This window comes from Molossus molossus, unplaced genomic scaffold (assembly GCF_014108415.1).
Source record: "Molossus molossus isolate mMolMol1 unplaced genomic scaffold, mMolMol1.p scaffold_m16_p_1, whole genome shotgun sequence".
In the NCBI taxonomy this organism is placed as follows: Eukaryota; Metazoa; Chordata; class Mammalia; order Chiroptera; family Molossidae; genus Molossus; species Molossus molossus.
In genome coordinates this window covers 186,845,843-186,865,740 of record NW_023425344.1, presented here as the reverse complement: position 1 = coordinate 186,865,740, position 19,898 = coordinate 186,845,843, and the positions used below count along the sequence as shown (strand labels likewise).

The following is a 19,898-nucleotide window of genomic DNA, read 5'->3' as shown; positions in this document are numbered from 1 at the left end:
TGAGAGAGATGGTTTTCACTTACACGAAAGGAATCACACGACTAGTTAGAGAAGAGACTTCCGTGCATCCTGGAGGGAAAATAGTCCTTTCGTTCTCCAAAAGGCTTCTTGGGTGACTCCGTGACAACCTTGTTGAATATTAGTTGAGCATCCGAGTGTGCACGACATAGCTCTAAGACCCACAGAGTTAAAAAAAAAAAAAAATAGAATCAACCCCTGTATTTGGAAATAGGGAAGCAGGTGTGAAATACCCGTGTCCAGGCTCCCTTAGCGATGCAGATTCATGACTCCGCTGTCCGTGGCTTCAGGATACATCATCTCCTTAGATAGATTTTGTGAACATGTGAACTCTGCATAGTTGTCTTTCTGAAGGATGCTTGAGAATTTTACTTTCTCCACACTTTCATCTCTGCGTGCCTTTGAGGATGTTATGGACTCGATTAGGAGCTCATACCAGAAGGCAAAACTTCCTTTCCTAAACCCTCAGCGCAGATCGAGGACACGGGCTCGGGAAGCATTTGTTTCTCTTTTCTGGATTTCAAAGTGCTCTGCGGACTTTCTCCTTCCTGGTCAACATTTGTCGTGGCACCGAGTGCCAGGCCATTCCAGAGTGGAGTGTCCATATTCCCACACCACTTCTCTCTGGCTTACAGATGTGAATGAATGTGACACTCCTGGAATCTGTGGTCCAGGGACATGTTACAACACCGTTGGCAACTACACCTGCATCTGCCCTCCGGACTACATGCAAGTGAATGGCGGGAATAACTGCATGGGTAAGTCCGGGCTTTTCTTCATAATGCATGATCGATCCTCGTCTGCAAAGAGAAAAAGGGCTTACAAGTCCAGCAAGTAGCCCTGATGCGATGTTATCATCGGACCGGGTGCCCCTCCTTGCACTGTCTTTGTGAGAACCTCCTGCCCTGGAAACCACGAGCTTGGCCTTTTCTCACCACTGCTTGTGGGTGGTTGGGAGTTTTCTTTAACATGTAACGCTGGAAAATCCCAAACAACGGTTTAATAGTACTCCTTTTGTTTGACTTTGGGTGTATCTTTATACAATTATATTTACAACACTGACCCACCGTATTAAAACATCATGAGTCGGAAATGAGAAAATGACTGCCAAGCAGCGCTGGAGAATTGTTTCTAGGACACGGGGCGGAGAGTCATGGAAAGTTTATTAACGCTACAGCTGCACAAAGACTTAGTTCTGTGGCACAAAACACCAGGGAATACGTTTCTCAAAGTTGTTGTTTTTTTTTTTTTCCTTAGAGCAGCATAGGTAGGTGGAAAGTTGTAAGAGCAGGCTTTGGCCTTATCAAAGTCAATTCAAAAGAAACTCCCTCCTTGAGTGTTCCCTTAGAAATCTGTTGATTTCCCCATGCATCTCCAATCCCTTCCTCTTCCTTTCTCCCAGATATGAGAAGAAGTCTGTGCTACAGGAACTACTATGCAGACAACCAGACCTGCGACGGGGAACTGTTGTTCAACATGACCAAGAAGATGTGCTGCTGTTCCTACAACATTGGCCGAGCCTGGAACAAGCCCTGTGAACAGTGTCCCATCCCAAGCACAGGTGAGTTGTAGTTCCACCATTACCAACACTGCAGGTCGATAAATGACTCATAGCCTGCTGGGGAAATGAGTCTCAGCCCAGGAAGGAAGGAGGGCATTGTGTACCTTCATAAGATAAAAACAAACTCACAAAGGCAAATACTTAAATTCACAGTTAATCCTGGTCCCTTCCGCCGAAAATTAAGTTACAGAATATGCTTTCTACCTTACATTCTAGTTTCTTCACCAGACTTACAGGCTCAGTGTGTCACAAAGGTATAGATACTGTTATTGTTGTGGACTTTGCCACGTAACTAAGAGACTGGGAACATGCAAAGCAATAGACAAACAAGCAAGCCATATTCCTATTCTTTTAACTTATTTATAACTAGTCCTGTTTCACAAAGAATGTAAGGCAGCCCACAAAGATTCTGATGTAAAATAAGAAGGCCTAAGGCAAATGGCAAACAAGGGCCAGAAACTTGGAGCGGGGAGCGAGGCTAATGCGCCGAGCCCAGCCAGGAGTCCCACACTTGCCAGAGATGAGCAGGAACCTTGGCTCCGCATTTCCCCGCAGCTCACGTGGAAGAGGGGGAAACGGTCACGAAGTGTCTCAATGACCATCTTGTTCCATCCTCGTAGAGAAAAAATCTGTATAATGTTATTTAAAATGTATAATCGAAACCCGTGGACTAAACGGAGTGAAGTGGGAGTTCTGGTCGCTGTTCTGTCATATCCTAGAGGATATAGGTCATATGTGTCATGCTGGCATCCTTGACTGAGGGACAACCTAGATCCAGGAAGCTATCGTGCAGGTACTGGTTAGAGCGCTCTGCAGCACCTTCTCCATCCCCGCAGTGATCTGTAAGGGAGTAAATCTGTTGTCTGCTGCTGCCTGACAACAAATGAAACAGATTTTTTTTTAGTAAAATACACCATTTTGCCCAGTGTTTGCTCCAGAAATAAGGTAGTACCTATCACTTAGAATGATGAATTGCTTTGCTCTGCAAGATACTGCTAGAACAGGGTTGATAAACTACAGCCCATGGATGCAGTCTAGCCCACCACCTATTTGTGTATGGGCCACAAGCTAAGAATGACTGTCACTATTAGTTATGATCTAATTTAATTTTTTAAATTAAAAAAAAAAATTGTTAATCCTCATCCAAGGGTATGTTTTTAAAAAATTGATCTTAGAGAGAGAAACATTAATGTGAGGGAGAAATATTGATCAGTTGCCTCCCACATGCACCCCGACTGGGAATCAAACCCATAATCTAGGTGTGTGGCCGGTAATTGAATCTGTGACCTTCCAGTGCACAGGATGACACTCCAATCAACTGAGTTACCTGGCCAGGGTAGAAAACTGTTTTTAAAATATGTCATGATCTGAAACTTATGTGAACTTCCAATTTTGGTGTCCATAAGTAAAATTTTATTAAAACATAGCCACACTAATTAATTCACATATGTCTATGGCTGCTTTCATGAGATAGTTGAGTAATTTTCACAGACTGCACAACCCTTCCCCCCAAATCTAAAATATTTACTCTATAACCCTTTAAGAAAAAAATTTGTTGACCCCTGATCTTGTGTGATTGTCTTTGATCAGACATACCTGTCAGGAAAAAAACAACCTGTGGGTGACACACACCTGGTGTGTGTATTTACATATAAAAGTATACGTGTATATGTCTCTGTGTATTTCTAATTCTATCAAAAATGAATTTATTTTTACGAACTGTTATATTATGAGACATACACAAAATAATTTTTTTAAATGAGATTTTACAAAGATAGATACAAGTTCTCATATTTTATTTATCTTAATGGACCTTTGTATGTTCCCTTGGAGAACACGTTGGAGACCCCTGATAAAGACTAGCACTTACTTTCAGAAGTGTCTGAGTTTCAAGGAACCGCATACTCGTCATCTGAAATGTAAGATGACTTCTGTATGTTGAATATTGACCAGATCCAATCGTGGCTTTTCCTGAGCGGTGCAGTCTGCACACGCTTGGGGAGCGCCTGAAACGTGTCTGGGTGGCCGGTGTCTGTTGGCACGACACTTGGAACACTCATCGACTGAGGCACAAAGCACCAGGAGGGTAACATGCTACGTTTACCTCCAGAAACCACTGACTAATTTTCAGTGGGTTTGACCAGGAAGGCAATGGCCATCTGGAGCTTACATTTATATCATGCCTTAATATAGTTGTAGTCATGATCTGGAATGACAGAAGCTCAGAGTTAGAAGAGACTGCAGATGACATTTAGTTCATTCTCTTTTATGAACTTGGATGAATTGAGGTGCCGGGGGGCGGGGGGAGTCAGGCAGGGAGAGAGAGAGAACAAAAGAACAGCACCGAAAGAAATCCAGCTCCAGAAATTGAGGTAATGGTGTAAGTTGGTTGTTAGTCCTAAATTAGTGATTAATAGACCTGGTGTCAAGAACTGGGCTAGACTTACTGTGGTCCCCCCAGTCTACGGAGAAAAGAGTTTTTGTAGGCATTTCCCTTAATGCAGATTGAAAGGAGACACTCTTGCCCGTCTTTGGGTTCAGAGGTGAACAACATCCTTATAAAAAGCCAAATTCCCACAGGCAAGTTCATACAAATGAGTGTCCTATGTTGTAGAGACCTCTGCTTCTCCCTCATCACTACGTCAACACGAGGTCACGTTTCCTTCAATACTCGTCTTAAGGACAAGATTATAACATCTGTAGGAACTGTCAGATATTTTTGTTTGTTTGTTTTAAATTCTTCAAAATACAGATAACTACCTTTCCAGAATGTTTACAAAGTAAATTCTTTCAACCTAATCATTGCTCTTTGCAGACCCCTGTTCCCACGCCCCTCACCCCACCTTTGTTTAATCACTGCAGATGAATTTGCCACACTCTGCGGAAGCCAAAGGCCAGGCTTCGTCATTGACATCTACACCGGCTTACCTGTTGGTAAGTTACGAGGCATTGTTGGAACTTTCTGCTTCTGCCTTTGTGTTAAGAACAGGGTGTACACATTGTTATTTTCTCAATTTGCTCTCTCCTTTTTTTTTTTTTCTTAGAAGGAAAAATCATTAAACAATGTCCTTTCACTTTATTGAAACACTGATTCTCAGTTTGGAACGAACCAGTGCAGACACCCTGGGTAGCTCCACCTGATTGGCAGCGGCATTTGTTGCTCGTGATTAAGGGGACTGGAAAGCTTTTCGCGAAATTACAATCAAGCTTCGTTAAACCAACCCTAGGCATCAACAAAGGGAGAGATTCTGGGAGTAGAGCCAGTTGACGTTTGATTCGACTCTAATTCCCAGTCCTTCCTTCTGACTAAGACATGGGTTTAACGTGACTTTTCATACCATTCCTCATGTGTAGGTTGTTCACATAAAGCCATTCTTGTGGATCAGTTTTACCTTCCACGGAATCTCCTCACGTCATCTGCTTTGGGAATTTCCGATATGAAATTAAAACAAACAAAAAAAAACCTTTCCAATCGGAGGGCCCCATCTGGTAACTGGAGCAGAGACCACGACGGTGCTGGGGATGCTTGTGCAAGGTTCAGAAGTACTGCACAGCGGTCAGCCCGCGGAGGCCATGCCTTTGTGGCTTAGAAACAAGTAACATGAAAGCAGAAAGCACTTGCATTCTCGGAGTTTCCCCGTGTGATCTATATGCATCCTTGGATACCCCTCCTCAGTCTGAGCAATTGAGTGGAGTAGCAAACATCACCACTTGCTTTGTTCCACCTTGGTCCTAATAAGTAAACTGAAGTCCACATCAGCCTTTCCAGTGACCTTGTTTAAGCAAACAAGGGTCTGGTCCAGCAATCAGCCTGGCTCCCTCGGTGCCAAGTCCATATGGCTCCACAGTCTAGTCCACGTCCAAAGAAACTTCATGGTTTGGAAAGAGAAACTGCTAAATGACATTGGCTTAAAACACCTGGCCCTCGCTGCTTTGTTTTTCCGCTCCCCAAAACAGATCTTTTCATCTCCCTAGAATCTCTGGTTCGGAGATGAGTGATCTTTAGGAGTGACGGGTCTTCGCGGTGGGACCAGGCGTGCACCCCAGCAAGGCCTGCCCTTCGAGGCTGGCAGCAGTCAGACTCGAAACAGCACTGGCTTCGTCCACTAGTAAAGCTGGAACGGCCCCAGACATCATCGAGTCCAAACACCTTGCTTTGCAGTAGAGAGGACAGAGGCCCAGAGAAGGGAAGGGACTCGGCCGAGGTCACCTAGCTAATTAATAACAGAGCTAGGACCAGAATCCAGTCCTGACTCACAACTTGCTTTGCCTCTAGCTCTTGAAAACTGGAAATGTGATAGTTAGCAGTACACTTATTATACCAAATTCCACCGTGACAAAATATTTAGATGACTGGGAAACTTTGTTTTATTTAAGCTTTAGACTCTCCTTCTGAAAGTCCTTAAGATTGCTGGCATATAGAGCCCGTTCGTACGGGGTTAAAACTATAGCAAGTTTATTAATCTTGTCTTAAAATATAAACTTCTCCAAGTTGAAGTTCAAATGAAATTCAGGCGGGAAAAGAAAATATAAAATTTTAATATATCCTTTTGCTGTTTTATGCCGAACAATGGCTAGAAATTTGGCCCAGCCTGTTATTGTTAAACATGATGATACATCACTTATGGTTAAAACAAATAAATGTGAATATAATATTTCATATTTTAACCTATACTACAAGGATGTCACCTGGATTTTGGGGGCGGTTTTTTTTTTTTCTGTTTGCTGCTCAGACACAGTTGTACTCTTACTTTGCATGAGTTTTTAACAACATGAATGACAGATATGTGAAAAATCTAAACACATAATTACCTGTATTCAAAATAGCAATACTACCTTTTGAGATTTTAAGTTTTTTAAGAAATTTATTTTAAAGACATCATTTTGCCTTCAAACAAAATCAAGCCCTTTAGAAATGGGTCTAAAATAAATGTAAGTCCTGTTAGATTTCTCGTTCAAAACAGGTTGCGTTTAGAGTGTGAGTCTTCTGAAATTATAGCACCTTGTTTTGGCTCCATTTATGTCTATGGGCATCTTCTTACAACTTGTGCAAAGCACCTCGCAGAGGCTCCTGACTGTAATGTGTAAATGAACATATCTCCACCACAGTAACAGAAGCCTGGTGAATGGGAAAGACTGGTGATGTGGATATCCCCTCCCCGTTTCTGGAGAGTGTTGTAAAACCCTGCCGAGGGGCTGGTAGAGGGGCCCTGCAGGGTAACAAGCCCTTCGATAAAGGTTTTGTGAAGCTTGTATGATTGTGATGTGAAAACACACAAGGAGGCAGGACAGCTGGTTAGGGGATTCCTGGTTTCAAACTCTGCTTCTGCTTCTCATTGGCTGTGTGGGCTTTGGCAAGTTGCATCCTCTGACTTGGCCTCAGTTCCATCAGCTACACAGTTGGGGGGCAGTCAAAGCACTGAGAGACCACCTTGGAGGGAGACTGATGATTCAGCGAGTAAGTCCAGGGTGACTGCTTGAGAAATATATCAGGCGTACAGCAAGTGAGACACTATTCATACTATTCATATTGCTATTCTAGAGGGCACTGAATGAATGGGAGTTCAGAGTAGGTTAGACAGAGTGGACCAACCAGGCTGGTGGGGGTGGACCTGCCCACAAGGTTCCCTCACCAGCTGGCCAGCCCTGCTTTAGCAGCCTGGGTCCTGTTTAAGGGCTCACCGAATCCGCTCCCAAATACTGGTTCTTAATTGACACTTAACATTTGTCAACAGCATGCCAGGGGCCTGCACCAGTGGTGTAGAGCCAGGCCCAGCCCCGGGCCTGAGGAAGCCACGGTCTGTTACCATAGTCCTTCCGCAGTGCTGGCCCTTCTTTGGTCAGCTGGGGCCCAGGTTACACGCCCCCACCTGACCAGGAAGGGGGCACTGAAGCGGAATTTGAAAGATCAGACTTGGCTATGACCATGGGCCTTATTCTTGACCAGCTCCCCTTTCCCATTATAGCCAGACATCACACACACGTTGGGTAGAGAGGCTGTTTATTCTCAGCAGCTACCTTTTTCTACTCCCCCACGCAGTGCCCAGTGGGTACAAAGACGGCTCCGACCTGGACAAAGCGGATGTTCTGAAACAACATAACAAAGACAGACACTCAATCCAGATTGACACATGAGTGCGTGGAAAGTGGTTTCGTTATTTCAGTGTGACGTCATTGACATCCCCCGCTTCCATCAACGCCAGCCAGCACACACCCACACACATGTGTACGCGTTTTCTCTTTGGTCTCAGACTGCGGTTGAACATCGAGTTAGAAGTAGCTGCCTTTCGATCCCGACTGCCCCTGCATGGGGCCATGTGCTATGCTGTCACTCACGCACGGCCGCTCTGTTTCCAGATATCGATGAATGCCGGGAGATCCCGGGGGTCTGTGAAAACGGAGTGTGCATCAACATGGTGGGCAGCTTCAGATGTGAATGCCCGGTGGGCTTCTTCTATAATGACAAGCTGTTGGTTTGTGAAGGTAAGTGATGTTGTCACTGTATCGTGTCCAGAAATGAGCTAACTGGTGAACTACTCACCCACACACTTGGCCAATTTCACAACACTGAAATTTCATCAATCCATCAAGCTCTAGCAGAGTGAAGGGCACCGTGGGGAACAGCATGAAATCTCATGCAAAAAATTGTACTATATCCCAGTGGAAAAAGCAGGCCATCCACTCCCCAGCCCCCTCCCCCCTTCCACACAGTACATTCGATCTCCCAGCTGATACGGGACATCCTTGAGTTCCTGGGTGTGTCCGATAGATTGCTTTTGCTTCTCATCGCTTCAAAGTGAGCCTGAGTGGGGGGCAGTCATCTTGAGCTGACTCTCAAAATCGGGTTTTTTTCCAAATAGAGCCTTTGCTACTCCCGAGTGAAAGCAAGGTTAGTGCAAAGACTCCGAATGCATGAGAGAATTTCAAGTGACAAGAACAGCAAATTCGATTCTATAGGAAGAATGTTGGCATGCACGCAAATGGTACTTTTTTCGCTTCCAGACCCCCACCCTTTGCCATGCATATGTGCTGTGATTCTGCACATTCCTGCGGCACTTCATATTTTTCCTCTATCTGGGGAAGATAGTGTCCTTTTACATGGCAGTAAAAGGGACGGCGTGCCTGGTTAGTCAATATACCATGTGCCCTAGGATAGCTGGAATAATTTTCTACTTCATATTCAAACGTGGAGCCTCCAGCAGAGTTTTTGTTCATGTTAGAAAGTGTTAGTATCCCTTACAGCGTGGACTGGAGCACATGTGTCAACATTTTCATGTAAAAACCGGGACAGTGATAGACGATGAATCAAGTTGTGGTTCTGAGCTCGTCTGCTCACTGCTGCTCTCCGGGCTCTTGGTTACGACAGCCGAGGCGCCTCTGTCCTCCCTTTGTCCTGCTGGTGAAGGAGCGGGAGCGGGGCGATGGCCGGCCAAGGCCTTGCGAAGGAGACAGTCATCTCAGATCTTGGCCTGGCCCTGGATTTGGAGGCCATCACGGATCAGGTGTCTGGGGAGGGGGCATGATGGCTGGAGAGAGAGGAAGCCCGTAGCGGAGAATCAGACAGTGTGGGGGTCAGCTGCTTTCCTGAGAGCCACAGTCGTATGACTGCGCCTCCTTGTGGCATCTCCTCTTTGCTTCCATTTGGAGATGCTCGGATGGTTCCTTTATCCAGGTGCCTCTTTCATATGTACATTTGCTGAAGCAGCAGCCCTTGGCCAGAACCCATAAGCACGGCCACCTGTGACCACCAAGCCAGCCTAGACCCTGACGCGCACATGAGATTGCAGCGTGCCCACGTAAGCCACTTAGCTGTCAGGACAGCATCCAGTGGCTCTTGAGATCACCAAGTGCTCCGACTTCTGGTTTCCGTTTTACAGGATACCCCTCTGCAGGGCGAGTGTTTAATCCAGGGTCAGCCGCTTCCCAGCACGATCCCAGCACTCAGAGTCAGAAAACGAAGGTTGATTTAGCACATGCCTCAGCAACGCTGAAGTTGGAATGAATTCCAGAAGTGATTTAGAGGGAGCTACTATGTGTCCGCTCTTCCCAAGTATGCGTACAATCAGATGCTAGGTGTCTGATGCAGCACGGAAATGCCTGTCTGTGACACCTTTTAGCTTCTCCAAGGACACAAGCTACCCTCGGTGTTTTCTGCCCTTAATAACGAGCAGGGCAGACTTGGTGGGTGCAGTGGTGCTGGGTGCTGGAACCCAAGACAAGCTGTTGTATCTGCTGCACAAAGAAGCCCCCCCCCCCCACACACACACACATTAGACAGAAACTCCCACTGACAGCAGTCCTGACATTTTCCCCTCAGGAAGCACAGGGCCAAGAGGCATAGGTTGATGTATTTGCCGCCCCCTTGTGGGAACTTCTTCAGCTGAGCCAACTTCTATGTAAAACCGCAGTGGTGGTGCTGAGAGCTGGTTCCCACCTGTTACAGGCTGTTCCTTTACTGGATTTATAGTGAATTAGATTATTTCACTGGAGTGGAGGCAGGGAACATCTATTTTGACCCATGGTATAGACTGAGCTGTGCAATAATTTTTGCGATGCCATGAATTTGAACTACATGTTAATCACATTTACTACGTAATTGGAACTACATAATCACATTGACATGAATTTAAACTAAGTGTTTTATATATATATGGGCAAACAATCCCCTGAGCGTCGTCAAAGCTTTGATGTACGCAATATCCATTTATTTCTTTTCTTTGATAATGTGAATTGGGTTGTTTTCAGTAGTTTTATGTGCAACATGTCAAGTTACCTTGACTTTACTGCCATGTGGCAGTCATTTGAGCAGAAGCCTCTACAGCCCTGCACCCCAGGTGCTGCTCAGACTAGGAGCCCCAGCATTACCCAGGAGCTAGTTGGAAATGCAGGCTCTCAGGCCGTTCCCCAGACACGCTGGTGGGAATCTGCCTTTCGACAACAGTCCAAGTAATCCACGCGTACTCCACAGCTTGAGATGCTCCGCTCTCCAGGTCTTTCAGCCCCGTGGACAAAAGAAACCCAATTGAGTCATAAAACCCTGGCACTCGGAGCAAATATAAGATTTCCCAGGATGATGGTCTCTACCCATGTGAAGTCCTGACCGCAGTGGTTGAGTTTTATGACTTTTTTCTTTAGACACGAATATCACTAGAGTCCGTTTGTCGTCGTATATCAAGTGCTCACATTTGTGAAAAATCTGAGTCAAGTGGAAACATTAGAAAATTACTTTTCCATCCTCCATTGTCCGTTCAATAGACCTGATCAGAGTTAGAAAATGTAACTGTGTTTTATGGGAGAGGCTTCCCTGACTTGGTGGCGGATTGCTTTCCCCCCTAATGAACTTCTCTTGTGCCTGGAGACATCGACGAGTGCCAGAACGGGCCGGTGTGCCAGCGCAACGCCGAGTGCATCAACATCGCCGGCAGCTTCCGCTGCGACTGCAAGCCCGGCTACCGCTTCACGTCCACGGGGCAGTGCACCGGTAAGTGCCCCGCGGGCTGGACACGCCTCCGGGCCTCCTGTCCCTTCTCACTGCAGGGTTCTGGCCACCAAACCGGAACGTCGTTGGTATGTCTCAACACATACCTCTTCCCCTCTTTATAGATGAGATATTTTCAAAACAGTAAGCCAGTCACATACATACCTGGATTTCATATTTACCTATCTGCTACCCCGCCACAAACAGCCGCACCCACAAATACATACAGACATGCACGCACTTCCCTAACCAGTATCCAGGACCAAGTACTTTTTTTTTTTTTTCTTTTAATTTTGCATCATTCCCCTTAGGCAGGTGAAGTTGTCAGCATTTCAGCCACAGTCCTCAAATCTAGACAGTGAAGCTCTTCTGAGCTGCTTGTTAACCTGCAAGAAAATGAGCAGAAAAGAGCCAGCAACATCTCTCTTCCTCCTCTACATTTTACAGATGAAAGATCACTCACTGAGGGTAGCAAACATTAACAGCCTTTTCTTACCTGTCAGCCACCTGCAGTAAAATGAGCAACTGTCTTCCAGAGGTTTGAGTTTTTGACGTTCACTTTTATCAGGTATATGGTAGAAGTAAGGAGAATGAGTGTGTTACCAACTTAAATTGATACTCAAGTTACTAAGTAACTACTGGTACCTTGTAGCCAGTAGTATCAATTAAAACACTGGTATTTCAGCCCAGAAGCAAAATAATACTTCATAATGCTTCTCGTGTAAGTTTTAGAGTAATTATAAATCAGTATATAGTTAGCAAAAAGGTCAAGGAGAATGTGTTATTTTGCTTATGGTTCATTTCACAGGGAGTTTCCTGGGTATTTTATGCATTTGTGAATGAAACAACACAAGGGAACTCGGTCAGATTTTCCTTGGATTTCCGTGATTCCGTGGTAGGAAGTGCACTGCTCTCTGTAGGGTATTTTGCATTGTTTTGTGAGCCCTCGGTGGGAAGAGGGTGTACCAGCAGAACAGAAACCCACTTTGGGAATCAAGGCTTATTTTGTTGAGTTCAGAGGCACATGAGCAAGTGTTTAGTATTTTGTCAACAGAGCTGTTGTTATCCACGTATTTAAAAAAAAAAAAAGACAGGAAAAGGGGGGACGTCTCTGATATGAACCACAATACCCTCGTGAAACTTGGCATGGGGAACACTTCCCTGCATTTTGCTCTTAATTTATATTTCTTTGAAACTGGGTGAAATAATTCCAATCAAAACAAAGAGTTGCTGATAATATAGAACATGTCATTTCACACTAGCTCACGCTCAGGCAAGAAGTTATTTATACGTCAAGACGGCATGTCCAGCCAGGGCCTGCTGGGGCTTGGCCCTGTCCTGTTTTCTGGTAGAACATTAACGTAAATAAAACCCTTCAGGCATTCACCAGCCATCAATGCCGTGAGTGACTATTGTTTGTCGCCAAAGCTCACTTGCCCTCATTTGTTGAAGTCCTCAGAAGAAAGGGAATGTACTTGAAGTTTGCACCTATTTAGTCTTAGGGTTGAAGACTTCATTCTGGTAATGTCTTCATTTACATCTTACTTCAAAAATCTGTTTAAATGTCTCTAAATGCTGTCCTATGCATGGCTTTTTTTTTTTTTTTTTAGACCCGATGCAAAATACTGCTCTGTTCCTGTGTTTAAAATGAAGAGTTTTATTTGAATTCATTAGTACATCATTTCAAACCAAAATCATAGCTGGCCAAAATCAAATGCCCACATTGCTGCTGAGAGATCAGAGAGAACAATTAGTTAGATGTCTAAGCCCAGGATGCCGGGGCTGGATAGTTACAGCAAATAACAGCCGCTTCTGAAACCTCTCACCCGGCTCAGGACCAGAGACAGGTTCTTCCCAAGCACTGTCTCATGGTCTCTTTTCTCTCCACTGACTGTGTGGGTTTATCCCCCAATACAGTGTTTAAATCTCCTATCTCAACCTCAGACATAATCTCCTGGGAGTTCAAATCCTGATGCCTGAGAAATCTAGTTTTCTGGTCCAAAACAAAGTGTACTTCACAATTAAGTTCTATAGAAGTGTAACTTTCTGTTTCACCAATAGAATCTCACAGTACTCCATATTTCATTTGTTGTTGTTGTTAATCCTCACCCAAGGATATTTTTCCTTTTTTTTTTTTTTTTTAGATAGAGTGGAAAGGAGGGAGGGAGACAGAGAGGAACATTAATGTGAGAGAGTTACATAGATTGGTTGCCTCCCACAGGACCCTGGCTGGGTCTGGGGATCGAACCTGGGGATGCAATCCAGGTACGTGCCCTTGACTGGAAATCAAATCTGCGACCCTTTGGTCCATAGGCCGATGCTCTAACTAGAGACAACCCAGCCAGGGCCCATGTTTTATTTATTTTTTAAATCCTCATAAAATAGGCAACATGGGAAAGAAAATTCCTGACTGGGCATCCATTTCTAAGAGGATCCTTAGTGTTGTGTATTCCCTGTGGGCCCCAGAGACAAGTCAGACCTTGTCCCCTGCCTCCTCCCAGACCTGGTACTACCGGAGGGCACTCAGGGATTGAATCAGCTCTGGTAGGCCTGAAGGCACACTTCCTGAAAACCAGCTTCCTTCACAGGGCTTGGCAATGGAAAGCGGTTTCCTCTGCCTGTCCCAGGGAGCGGTTTGCTCATTTCATTTTTATTTATTTTTTGTTAATCCTCACCCAAGGATATTTTTCCATTGATTTTTAGAGTGAGTGGGAGGTCGAGAGGGAGGAAGAGAGAGAGAGAAACATTGATGTGAGAGAGGCACATGGATTGGTTGTCTCCCACGCAACTCCAACCAGTGCTGGGGATTGAACCTGCCACCCAGGTACGTGCCCCTGATCAGGAATCGAACCTGTGACACCTTTGGTCTGCAGGCCAACGCTCTAACCACTGAACCAAACCAACCAGGGCAGTTTGCTCATTTTAAATCCATTTTCTCCAATGGAAAGAATCATAATTTGTTATGTGAACGAGCATTTCTGCATAGGCCAGCAGGAGCGCCTAAACTGCTCTATACCAATTTTTCCTCTTAGTGAAAGATTCAGTCTCACTTGAGACTTTTCGACAGTAGGTGATTCCTCACAACTCTACGTGTTCTGTGTGTAGGAAGGAAGTGCTGGTAACGGTGGCAGCCCGAGCCCTCAGATGAGGGGATAACATGTCTTCTGGGCACTGCGGCTCCGCGTCGTAGGACGCGCCCATTCCCGCTGGCGTCTGCTCGGGGGCTAAGCAGGCAAGCAGCACCTTACTGTTCATCTGAGAGCAGGGTGCTGCTGTGCCTGGGAGCAGCAAAAACCAAGGTGGCGGTCGGCTCCTGGCTTTCTTTTGTGACAATAGGAAAATCAGGATGAAACCGGTGCTCTTAGAATTATATCTGTCCTAAACATATCCTGAGAGCTTTAAAAAAATTAAGTTAGAGACATCGGTAGACATGTAATTATGTCATGTGGAGACTCATGCAATAGATTCTGCCCCGCAGGTGATCAGATTTCAGGAGAGTGACCACGATTTGGCTGATAAGTGTAGTTTAAGGCTTAAAGACGGGCAGAAGCAAGATGGCAGGGCTTTCCTTCGAATGGACTGGAATGAAAAGAAAGAAATATCATTAGGATTGTCAAGTGCTGAAAGGGGCCCTGTGTAGACATGAAGACTTGGTTAGGATGGAACAAAAGTTGACAGGAGTAAGACAAAAACAATCCAGGTGAAAGGTGAACAAGGGACCGTGTGATTGTCCATCACAAAAACCCATCGTAACAGTGGGATTTGTTTGACTTGGATATAAATTTCCAAAAGAAGCTGTGAAGGATCAATGATTTGAGGCCCCAAGTCTTGACTAGACAAAACACTTCAATTAATTCCAGTCTGTGATGATGCCTTTCGGCAAATAATCAAATGGATTCTCTCCCAGCTTGGATTTTTCTTTCCCATTCTACTTCTAAATTCTCTCTTTCAGAACATTTTTTGGGATACTGCCCATTTCTCTTTTTTTATGTGTTATTAACATACTCTGAAAATGCCCAATACATGACAATACGTTTTCACCAATTTCGAGACCAAAAGAAATATAATGCCAGTGTCTGTTTTACTGGTTTATTTTATAGGGCGCTAGGATTACTCCTGAGAGCAATACTTGGAAGTGAGTTATTCAGTTTGATTTTGAAGTTTTCTCTTAAGATACTAAAGATGCTTTTACCTACAGATCGCAATGAATGTCAAGAAATCCCCAACATCTGCAGCCATGGACAGTGTATTGACACAGTCGGAAGCTTTTATTGCCTTTGCCACACTGGATTTAAAACAAATGCTGATCAAACCATGTGTTTGGGTGAGTACGTGATAATTATTTCATTTTTTTCTTCATACCCTATTGAAAAATTCATTTGCAACTGCATATATACAATAGTTAATACTCAACCTTTCAGTAGTTGATTTGCTATTTATAACATAACAACACAAGCAGGCATGTAGTGTTGGCCTCCCTTGGCCCTGAGTCTTTGGCATCTGGACATCATGAACTTCTTCCTTGATGTTCACTTGGCTGTTGGTTCAGAAAAACTTCTGACTCGGGGATAAATTTAGAAAGATATCTAGATAAAAAAATTACTTTTTATTAATGTTAATTGCCCGTTATTCTTTCTGTGGGTTTGGCTGATTGGAACAGAGTGCAGCTATTGAGTGTTTGACTATGAGCCTTTTTTGAGATGAATTTATAGTTTTACGAAGGCAAATTTACAGATCCTACAAAGGCATAAAAAGTAAAGAAACATTTTCCTAGGAGAGAAGAGCTCAAGATTTTAAATCTCTTTCTAGGTTTTAGTACTGAATCAGAATGTTGATTTAGAATAAACTTCAAATATGTAATCAATCATTTTCTCTCTTTACCTCATTTCTATTTCACTTTAAAGCAACATCCATTAAGTCTTCTGGGGACTTCATGAACATGAATCCGTTTCACAGCTGGAAAAAGAACAATCAATTGAGTAATGTTTAAAGTGCTTGCCTTTGGCTATAATTGGATCCATCCAATAGGGAACATTCTCATAAAGTTTTGTCTTCTTGAGAGCCGATAAGTTTTACATTAAAGGAATAGAATCAGCCCTACTCATCACTGGGGAGCTAACCTCTCTGCATATTAATGTGATCCTGCCCAAATTTCTTTCTGTCTCTTTCATCTGAATTTTCTGCAACCTCCTACCACAGAGCCTAAAGCTGACCACAGACACACACGTTGGAGTCACTCTGGAGCCCACAATCGCTTCCCGATTTGGGATCACAGATGATGTATCTTCATGCCCCTCCCTGCCTTTGTCCTCACCTTCCTCATTCTGCCTCACTCTTGGGAACCAGCAGTGTCAACTTTCTTTCATTTACATTTCTTATTTCCCTCTTAATATAATGTATGCCTACCCTTCATAAGAAGGATGTTAGCTGCTGTGGCAAGAGGCAAAGACGGACAAGATGCCCATGTAGCTGCACAAAATAGCCAGAGAAAAGTCATAGACCGATGAAAAGACAACACAAAGCATGAGTATGTGAGAGGAGCCAAACCAAGTGGCCTCCCATCGGGGTGTTTGGGACAGTGACATAAGTCACTCTTGGTGGGAGTGTGGTGGGATTTAGAGGTGGACAGGAAAAAAGGAAAAGATGTATAAAAGGTCAGGTGAGCTTAGGAAGCTAATTTATTTCGTTGCTGATTGCAGGGTAACATCAGGCCACTCGCTGCTTTTTGGGAAACTGGAGTGAGAATCTTAAAGGCTCAAGTTTGCCAAAGGGGCAGCAAATCAAGACCCAGATGGGCAGAGAGTTTTCCATTTGCAAGTGAAAATATTTGCAAAGAGTGGCAAGGGTGGAGAATTCTAGAAGTAAATAGAAGAAAATAATCCCTGTCCAGTTCTCATGTCCTTAGCTCGCCTCCTTTCACATGCCAACCGAGGAAGTGATTTACTCCCGAGGTTCAGAACCTTGCCTTGTGCTGGATTCTCTCAGGGAGCGGCCGCTGCAGAGCCGGTACCAACATCAGGGTGTTCTCGGCCTCGATGACACTCTGTGAACTCCAAAATGCCCTTTCATCCCAGGTGACCATGCACCCTCTTCTTCTGTGAATAACCATGTTTCTCTGTGTCCTTTGCTCCTTCTAGACATCAATGAGTGTGAAAGAGATGCCTGTGGGAACGGAACTTGCCGAAACACAATTGGTTCCTTCAACTGCCGCTGCAATCATGGTTTCATCCTTTCTCACAACAACGACTGCATAGGTGCGTGTGCAGAATAGCGCGTCCCCCGAGGAAGTCCGCCTCTCCTGTGCTCTCTGCACTTAGCATCATTCCTGGTGTGCCGGTGACCTTATTTTAATATACGCTATCTTATGCACGACAGTGGTTAAAAGATTTGTCAAGTAGAATGTGCCAGTTAAATGTTACATATAGTGAGTACATCCATTACTTTTATTAAAGCACTTATGAGCAGCTATAATTTTTATGTCTAGTGTGCTGCGAATTAAATACATTTTTAAATCATTGAATTGATTACATTTTAAAACATACAAAAGTGATTCCTCATATGAAAATTGCATAATTTATGAATAATGTGGACCTGCTTGTCCCCATGTTGCACTCCAGCCTCTCTTAAAAGAAGTAAGTTGGTGACTCTCTTAAAGCCTCCTCAGAAAACATGTGCCATTATTCATGGTGTAATGAACCAACTACGTATTGTTCTTGAGGCTAATTTTATATCATTCCAATATGGGAATACTTAATAATACCCTCTGCTGTATTGTGTATTAGTAATTTCGTGTTAGCCTTTAAAATAAAACCTAAAGGAAGATTAATGTAAACTCATGTAAAATTCTAATATACATTGTCAATCTCTAATTAATAGAATTGTGTGATCTCGTTAGGTTTTGATTGGTGCTTAAAGCCAGTTCTAGATTTTCATTGGAATTTCTTATGTGTGGCTGAGCCAGCAAAGGCCACTGAAATTCAGAACAAGTATTTTTCCCTTTAGAGGTTTTGATCATTGCTGGGATTATGACATTTTCTTTGGAATATATCAAAGGATATTTTCTTGGCAGATGTTGATGAATGTGCAACTGGCAATGGGCACCTTTGCAGAAACGGGCAGTGCATCAACACAGTGGGGTCCTTCCAGTGTCAGTGCAACGAAGGCTTCGAGGTGGCGCCAGACGGCAGAACCTGTGTGGGTGAGTGCGGCCCTGGCGGGACCCTCCGAAAGACATCCCCAGAGACCACTCAAAGCATCATGTGGGCTCAATCACAATCCTTCCTCTGGAAGCCTGGGGGAGAGAAAGCAGAGTAGAATTACAGTAATTCTGCCATACAAACACCGAGACACACTACACACACACGCTCCATGCACACTACACACATACTGCACACACACTATATACACTACACACACACGCTCCATGCACGCTACACACATACTGCACACACACTATATACACTACACACACACTACACACACACTATATACGCTACACACACTGCACACACTGTGCACACACTACATGCACACTACACACACACTATATACTCTACACATACACTACACACACTATATATACACTACACACACACTGCACACACACTATACACACACTATATACTCTACACATACACTACACACACTATATATACACTACACACACACTGCACACACACTATACACACTACACGCACACTACACACACACTATACACACTATATACTCTACACACACACTACACACACACTATATACGCTACACACACACTGCACACACTGTGCACACACTACACACACACTACAAACACACTATATACTCTACACATACACTACACACACTATATATACACTACACACACACTACACGCACACTACACACACACTATATACACCACACACACTACACACACACTGCACACACACTGTACACACACTACACACACACTATATATACACTACACACACACTGCACACAAACACTACACACACTGCACACACACTACACATACACTACACACACATACTACATATACACTACACACTACACACACTATACACTACACACACTACACGCACTACACACATACACTACACACTATATATATACACTACACACACACTATACATACACTACACACACTACATATATACACTACACAAACTACACACACACTACACACACTATATATATACTACACACACACTATATACACTACACACACACTGCACACACACACTACACATACACTACATACACACTACACATACACTACACACACACTACACATACACACTATATATATACACTACACACACACTATATATACACTACACACACACTATATATACACTACACACTATATGTACACTACACACACACTACACATACACTACACACACACCACATACACATACTACACACACCACATAAACACATACATACACTACATACACATACTACACACACACACACACACACACAAACACATATAGCACTTTTCCCCCTCATCTTTTAAAATTAAATTGTACTCACGGAGAACAGTTAAACTATTAAAGAGTTAGACAATTAACTCATTCTATAAGCAACTGTAATTCCCTTCGTATATTTTTTCTTTGGGATAACTTTGTAGTGAGCTCTTAAATGATTTTTTGGCTGCTCTCAAAAATCTGCATATCCACTGACTTTTTACATGCTACAGCTACACTTTTCTGGAAATACTTCATTTGTAGTAGGTCAAATAAAATATGGTTGCTATATTGCATGCTTCTGAAAGTTGTTAAAACTTATTTTTATTGAATCGTTAATTTTTCTCCATGGTAGAGTTTCATGGGCTTTAAT

At 43.8% G+C, this 19,898-nt stretch overlaps 1 protein-coding gene across 1 annotated transcript in view; it reads left to right on the top strand.

The window, feature by feature from the left end:
* Positions 1-19,898, top strand: part of FBN1 (fibrillin 1) — a 298,186-nt gene that overhangs the window by 242,934 nt on the left and 35,354 nt on the right. Inside the window, exons 43-50 of the mRNA XM_036261442.1 lie at positions 654-776; positions 1,421-1,579; positions 4,442-4,513; positions 7,937-8,062; positions 10,938-11,060; positions 15,256-15,381; positions 17,195-17,311; positions 18,127-18,255. Of these exons, the coding sequence (XP_036117335.1) occupies positions 654-776; positions 1,421-1,579; positions 4,442-4,513; positions 7,937-8,062; positions 10,938-11,060; positions 15,256-15,381; positions 17,195-17,311; positions 18,127-18,255 (975 nt within the window). The remainder of the gene's footprint in view (positions 1-653; positions 777-1,420; positions 1,580-4,441; positions 4,514-7,936; positions 8,063-10,937; positions 11,061-15,255; positions 15,382-17,194; positions 17,312-18,126; positions 18,256-19,898) is intronic.